The sequence below is a fragment of the Branchiostoma belcheri genome, unplaced genomic scaffold (assembly GCF_001625305.1).
Source record: "Branchiostoma belcheri isolate BF01 breed outbred unplaced genomic scaffold, Haploidv18h27 scaffold97, whole genome shotgun sequence".
Taxonomy (NCBI): domain Eukaryota; kingdom Metazoa; phylum Chordata; class Leptocardii; order Amphioxiformes; family Branchiostomatidae; genus Branchiostoma; species Branchiostoma belcheri.
Window position 1 is genome coordinate 426,365 of NW_017804653.1, and position 7,971 is coordinate 434,335.

Here is a 7,971-nt window from a genome sequence, read left to right on the forward strand (position 1 = left end):
AAGGGATAGCCACATTCCTCATCCATTTTATTCCTCCACTGCTGTATATCTAGTGCCTTTTCTGGATTGACCAGCACAACAGCGTTCTGGAGCAGTAGATGCTTAGTGCTCTTCTTCGAGTTAAAACGATAGTTGATGAATGCAATCTTGTCAATGTCACTATCAAGTGTGCTTACAGCCATACGGTCTGGGTAGGTTTTGCTAGCCTTAACAATGTCTCTTGCCAATCCACTTTCCCACATCCTCACTTCTACCTTCCATGGTGGCAGCTTTAATGCTGATTCTATGGCTGGCATCACATCAGAGTCTCCAGTGACGATGATGACTGTGTTACCAAACTGAAGATTCTCCTTGTTATGCACCAGTTGCACGACATCTGCAACAAGCCGGTGGTCCTTCTCTTTTCCTGTTATCATGCTTCTCTTTTGATTAATGACCTCCCATCCTTGCATTCTTATCTTATACCAGACTGTGTCAATTGGTGGAGGCTCTGAACTGTACAATGTGCCCTTTATGACAGGACGCCCAGCAGCCAGTACATTTCCAAGCTTCTCAATATCGATCCTGACACGGGGGTCCTCTGTCGTCTTTAGGTTCCTCAGTCTTCCGGCTAGTTTCTTTGCCTCAATCCAAGTGTTAGAGTCATCCACAAAGATCCACACACCATCACCATGTGATGCCATCTCCTTTTGATGTGTGAGCCTGGTGGCTTCCCCCTGAGGTCTCTCCACCTTGTCACCTTTCAACTTTTCTTCATGTTCCTTCATTGCCGTTTTTTTCATAGTCAGTTTTGGAGGTTTTTCCCGTTCTTCTATGGTGTCTTCCATGGTGTCCTTCTTGTCTCCTGTTAAGTCCTGAATTTCCTTCCTCCTGTCAGAGAGCTCTTTCTGTGCTGCCTCCCTCTCCTGTGTGAATGGGAGGACTTCCTTCTGAAGACTCTCCACCTTGTCTCCTTTTAACTTTTCTTCATCTTCCTTCATTGCCAGTTTGTTAGTCAGTTTTGTCTTTTCAGCAAGCAGTTCATCTATGGTGTCTTTCATGCCCTTGTTGGCTCCTGTTGGGTCCTCAATTTCCTTCTTGTTGACCAGGAGAAGTTTCTGTGCTGCCTCCTTCTCCTGTGTGAGCCGGGTGACTTCCCTTTGAAGACTCTCCACCTTGTCTTCTTTTAACTTTTCTTCATCTTCCTTCATTGCCAGTTTGTTGGTCAGTTTTGTCTTGTCAGCAAGCAGTTCATCTATGGTGTCTTTCATGCCCTTGTTGGCTCCCGTTAGGTCCTGTATTTCCTTCTTGTTGTCCAGGAGAAGTTTCTCAGCTGTCTCCTGCTCCTGTGTGAGCCGGGTGACTTCTTTCTGGAGACTTCTCACCATGCCTTCCTGCAACTCAATTTGGTGCTTAGCTATCTCATGTTTTCTCTCAAAAACTTTCCGTGCATCTACCACTGTCTTTTTCCTCACCAAATGCCCCAGTTGCCTGCTGTAAGGGTTGTTGACCCAGTGAGTGAAGCTTGAGTCCTGTGTTCTGGCAGTGGCCAGGTCCAGACTGTTCAGGAGAGGACGACTGTTTGTCTTCTTGGAAGGAGGGAGAATCGCTGACAGGTTGTCCAGTGAAGCTGTTCTTTGCAGCCCTAATATACAGTACAAATACATTTAGTAATATAATATTATGATATATATTGACATTATTAAGGGTTTAACAAAATATAGAGGGGGAGGGTTAGTACTTTTAAATTAGAATTTTGCCACTTGTATATCCTAGATTGTAGAAAAGCATTGACATATACTAATACCATCAAATGATAAAATAGTTTCAGATGTCTCACGTCAATGATTCTTACATAAACTGTTAAAGTAGCCAATGGACATAATACCAAAGATTCCACAAGTAGGTCACAACCTTTCAGAACTCAATACTCTACCCATGTTATATTGTCCAGCATTTGAATGGGTGGTCAAACTGTTAACATTTCAGCTTGTAATCTATATAGTGTATGTTAAGTTAGTGAGACAGAATGGATATATATAATATATATGTACCTGTAGTACAAAGGCATCTGCGGACCCTGATGTAGTCGTCATACCTGACCTCCAGCCTCACCATCAACTCCTCTCCACCAACCACAGCGCGCATCTCATCTGTGATCAGGATATCTGACAGGGCAGCAGATATGCTGCCGGGACCCACACGGAAGTGGTCATGGTAAAAATCATCAACATCACATGGCTGAAGGAACCTCAAGTTGAGAATGAAACACCCATCTATGATTGATTCAATTATTGCTTTGTAATGACTGAATTGTCTCTCTGCTGTCTTTAAGCGTTTCTTGTCTCTGTATGTTCTGTGGTCAAAAAGCTCATCAGCCTTTTGCAAAAGCTTCTCCTTTCCCTTTTGGACATACTCAAGTTGCAGCTTGGCAGGGAGAACATTTAAACTTGTTAGCCTCTCCACATAAGGACGAACCCACCTCTCTCTATCTACAGACTTAACGTTATCAACTAGAGTCAACTGGTCTGTCCTCTGTAGAATGTTTATCAGTTGTTCTGGTGCGCATTTTCCACTACGACTTAGTGTTCCCAAAAGCTCTTCTACTTTGTCTTTCTCCGTTTCTTTGTTTTGGATTCTTTCCCTTTCATCAATTGACAAGATGCGCCATTGAATAAGGTACGGGAGTACCTTTTCTACCTCTAGTCTATTTGTTAAAATAACATAATTGTCAATGATGAAGTTCTCCATAGCTTTGCCAGGATCATCAGGACCAAGACCTGAAATGCATTAAAAAACTGTTTTGTAATAATTATTTTTATTGTATCATCATCATGATAATTCTTATTGCTGTGAAATTTACCATGCACATGTAGTTACCATCAGTTTCCTTCTTTGGTGACCTGTCCTTTGTACTGGACCAGGTCACCACAACACGAGATATCACACCCATGCACACTGCTGCAGTACCATACAAAGCTGCTAGTATGTCTATAATATACTAGTCCTTGACCTTTGTTGTCCCAGCCCTAACCTACCTACCAAATAGGAAGATATACACTCAGTTAAGTATACTTTGTCAACAACAAATTTACTCTCACATACAAAACTATGCCAGGTACCCATTACACAGACACCTCTGTCCCACTCAAAAAATCACAACCATATCATGACCACAACACGAGATATCACCCCCATGTACACTGCTGCAGTACCATACCAAGCTGCTAGAATGTCTATAATATACAATGACCTTTGTTGTCCCAACCCCAACCTACCTACCAAATATCCATGTACACTGCAAGTTATTACTTTAAAAAAATCACCAACCCCTATATACATGTATGGTGTACCTAACGCATAACCTTCTCAATGAAGGTAACAAATTGGTTATCTTAACAATGACACACACCCCCACCATCAAAATAGGTTGCAACATGGAGTCAAGACTGTAAGCTAATGGATACTGCCTGGCCAATTTGATACTGTCTTTTGTGCCACCTCAACATCTGCTTGATGATTACTCATGACTGCCAGGATGGACAATATATGACACTGAATTGGGACATTGTTTTCTATATCATCCAAACTGGTTTTTGTTCATAAAATCGTTTGTGACGCTTCCTTACAATGGTCCGAAACCAATGTAGGAACAACAAGACTAGCAATGAAAACATACATTGCCATGGCGACGGTGGTTGATGTTAGGGTTATTGTTTGCATTGGCACTGCCATCATTTAATGATTTTGAGGAAGACAGATACAGTGCACTCCTCCCCCGAGTGTACATGTATAGTAAAAGGAGCCCCGAGGTCAAACAAAGTAGGGCCATTCGTGGCAGACAGGTCTTCTGGGTCTTCCCAAGGGTTTCCAGGAATGTGGGCATAGATGTGGGTCAGAGAAATGTCTGTGGACATTCCATTCCTGTGGACAACATGCCTGTACCATTCCTAGAATTTTTGCAAACTGCACACAATACTGTATCATTAGGTTCCTCCCTGAGACGTCGCCAAAAACTAACCTTGTTTGTTTGCCATGGTGACAGGTTCATAGATGTTCCAAATGTGATCCCAAGTGCGCGCAGCACTGCCTTTGCAAATCAGTCAGTCTTCTTCAAATCGCCTTGCAATTTGGGCTGGAACATTGAATAGATCAGAGAACCTAAAGTGGACAGAAGAGCATAACTTGTTGCAATTTTCCTCACATGGTGCTAAGTGCCCCGTCAGGGAGAGCGGGACTCAGATATCAAAACGTTACTTCGATCCGGGTTTAGAAAACACTGTTACGAACAGAAAAAAAAGGCAACTTTCAACCTAATATCTATCTAGGTTTGACAAAGAACATCCATAAACATGGTTTCGGAATGTTTTTGGTCCTCAGATCAACATTAATTATCCCTGTACTTGTAAAATAGAGGCATAGCAAGTATGAAAATGTCACTGCATAACTTAAGCAGTCATGGGGACACTTGTTGAAGTTGGACGAATCATTACCTTCTTTGCCGCGGACTGAAGACACTCCCGAAATCCTTTGGGCGGACTAAAATGGACCCGCTAACAAGACTACGAGGTTTTAACCTATCTAGCGAATGATTTAAGAAGAAAAATTGCCTCTCTGATTCTCCATGGACTACCTGTTAAACCACATGATAGACACACACCTGAGCGAGACGCTGACCTTCCCTCCCACCTGGCCAGGTAAGTGGTAAGTTCACCGCCAGTACGTAATATACATCCGCACACGTAATAAGTAGTTCCTATGACAAAGTTTAAAACTTACCTGGGAACGGACGTTATACTTCAAAAATTCTTTACGATATTTTTCCTTTTCGCTGTTTGGGAACAAGTATGAAGTATAGACAAATGGGACACTGTTAGAACCTTAATTTTTCTGTTGGGTGGTGAGCCAGAAGCAACACAAAAGCAAGTTGTTTGTACTGCGATTCAGTTTCTGTACACTATTGTTGGCACATTAATCGCCTTGCGGACTTCACAGGCACTGCCATTGTACATGTTCTCACATGTAATGAGTACGCGGATTTTACACAGAAATGCCACAGAGATAGATTTATAATCTTTTTGCTGGTATCTTAGTTTCTCACCTTCAATCAGGTGCTACGTGACGTAACCGACACCTATGAAAAGACCAGTAATACAATACCTCTACGTGACACTAAACCCACAGACCATTTTAAAAGGGTTCGTGTTGTGAAATATCACTCTTACTTTCGTGGCAGGTTTGCTATCCTGATGGTTCAATGAACATTCTCTACACACTCAGTGGGGACGAGATGAACTGTGGAAAAAGTTCAAGATAGGGTTATTTCGCTTTTTTGTTAGTATTTAGTTATTCACCTGAGGGCTGGAATGATGAGACCACTACTAACATCCATTGGGGGTGCTTAGTAGTGGTCTCTACGTCATGGCCGCTGTGGTAAAGTGTTAAGTATTTATTAGGTGTTTTGGAACGGTGACGCCAAATATTCATTGGTGTGAAAGAACACGGGCTACATTGTATCCCCTAAACAAACAAAGAAGTCACATCATGGGTTGACACTGGTCGGTGCAACGTATCGCGCGCTGCAAAAACAAGCACAAACATATTTCTTGTTGGGAACCATATTTTGGAGTCAATAATTTCTGTAGATATGTATTGCTTTAGGAAAATATTTTGTTATCAAAAGATCTGTATTTGCGTAGCACTAACATTGGTGTATGTTAGTTTCTACATTACATTGCTCAATGGCGCCATCTAGCAACTTGATAATGGGGTGCCGTTAGATTATCTTTTCAGTCAGGCGTTTGTATCGGGCTGTCTTTTTTGTACTGGTATCTTTTTTTTCGCCAGCCAAACTGATGTCGTATTGGTTACTGCCCTGACAAGAATACTGTCTTGCCAATTTGATGCTATCTTGCAGTCACCCACAGATCTGCTTGGAGATTACCCTTAATGCTAATGTTCTAGCTTCACACAGCCGTGTAACGTTACATGCAACGATTCGAACAGACGACCATCTCGCGCCATTGACGTCATGACGATCTCGGGTTGAGCGGCCAGCAGGTCGAACAGAATTCGAACGGCCTGCAGTGATGACGTGTTGTCCTTCCCGGCATACCATGGGATGCTCGGCGTCGGTCAAGTTCGCGGACCTGAAGAGAGACTCTCTCCCCGAACCCGAGGCGCCGCTCCCGCCCGACCCCAGACTCCCGCTCGATCCCTGGCAGAAATTCTACCTGGAGAAGTCGTGGAAAACCGTGGCCAGGAACATAGACAAGGCCGGGATGATCATGTTTGTGAAGTAAGTCTTTCTGTCATCCTTTTAGATTTAAATCTGCATCTTCCGAAATTTCTTTACCTGTGGGAACATTTGGAAGGCAGTTTGATATGGTATTTTTGTTTTAGCCTACGACTTGAAAGAGCAGATATTGTCTAAATAGACAATGATAGGATGGCCATGTTTGTTAAGTAAGTCTTTATGTCATTCTTTTGAATTTATACCTGCATTGCGTAACATTACGACAATCAGAAAGGCAATTCTTTACTGGCGGGAAAATTTTTGAAGGAAATTTGACAGATGGTATTTTTGCTTTAGCCTCTACCAGGCTTCATGAGAGGCTTGAAAGAGTAGGCATTGTCTAAATAGATAACATGCCGGGGGAGTTAGTCAACTGAAGGAGTATTTGCTGCCCCCTTGGTAGTATTTTACACATGCATGATGTTTAAGAAATATTCGTTTAAGATAGCGAATCCATAGCTAGCCTTTTTCATCTGTTGACAATGTAAAATACGTCTCCTATCACATCACGTAAATACGTGATATTTCACTCGCCTTCCTAGAAAGGATCAGCAGGCTTGAAGAGGCCACATGTGATATAAAACGCTGCTGAGTCAATACGAGTTGTCAGGACCGCTGCAAATCTTCGCGCCTGCACAGACCATATCTGTCGGAATCAATAGTACTGATATCCCCAGGCTATAATAGCTCACAGCGGGATCCTTTGTAGCCTTTCTTTCACACAACGTACGGTGCACCTACGATGGAGAATTGTTGCATCCAGAACCGTGCTGCATCCAACACCATGCTCGTGCACGCGATTCTGGATTGTCCACGGGTATCCAGAACCATATCTGGGATAACCTACGATTGAGGATTGTTGCATCCAGAACCGTGCAATATCCAGCAACATTATCGAGCACGCGATTCTGGATTGTCCATGCGTATCCAGAACCATATCTGGGATAACTGTTTGTTTTTTGATACCCAGAGACTATTCAGAACCATGCTTAATCCTAACTCTAAGCTATCCAAGCATAGAACTGGATAAGTACAGTTCTGGATATGATAAGGATTTTTTTCGCAATATAATGATTGTGTTGCGGTGTACATGTAGATTTGAGAAGAAACGGGTGCAATTTTTAAAAAATTGAACGTACGACGATGTTGTTGCAGGAAAAACGTCGTTGCACCGTATGTGGCCTGGGCTTTACTGATAATGATAACGTGTGCATTGTGTGAGAGCCTATTTTTATCCCGTGCTTCAACTGCTGTATCCAAGTTCATTATTTCGCTAAGAAGGTGTAGTGCAGTGTAACGTGGATAAAATAACGAAAAATCCTAACGCACTTTTATCTGTTGTAATGTTCAAAGTGATAGCAAGAGCCCATTGTTGAAGGAAACGGCATTATTAACAGTTTGTGTAGGTTAGTTTCTCGCCCTGTATCGCTTGTCAGTGGCAGAATAGATCGGGTAGCTATCCTTAACTTGTACGAAAATGTCTCCGGGCAGACTAGTCTGATTTGTATTTGGTTTATTCTCGTCTAGCTTGCGGACACCCTTGACAGCTACTAGAAAGTAGCTAGAATAGGATAGATTTCAGGTTAGGTCTCATCAGCAAGATGTTCAGATGCCGTTCAAAACAGGCCAGAAAACACTTCCTGGCCAAGGGGAAAAAAAGACTGGATAGACACAAGACCCTCTGCATGCCCCCCCCC

The 7,971-nt window shown here is 42.7% G+C and overlaps 1 protein-coding gene and 1 long non-coding RNA gene across 2 annotated transcripts in view; one reads left to right on the forward strand and one right to left on the reverse strand.

Annotated features, from left to right (window-relative positions):
- Nucleotides 1-2,511: 2,511 nt before the first annotated feature.
- Nucleotides 2,512-4,673, reverse strand: LOC109461881. Its single transcript, XR_002139718.1, has 3 exons — nt 4,640-4,673; nt 4,001-4,140; nt 2,512-2,759 (listed from the first exon to the last, which is right to left on the reverse strand). It is a non-coding gene; the product is annotated as an uncharacterized LOC109461881 (long non-coding RNA).
- A 1,422-nt stretch (nt 4,674-6,095) lies between these two features.
- The window catches only part of LOC109461880, a 12,600-nt gene continuing 10,724 nt past the window's right edge, over nt 6,096-7,971 (forward strand). The window contains exon 1 of the mRNA XM_019758350.1: nt 6,096-6,277. Within this exon, the coding sequence (XP_019613909.1) occupies nt 6,096-6,277 (182 nt within the window). The remainder of the gene's footprint in view (nt 6,278-7,971) is intronic.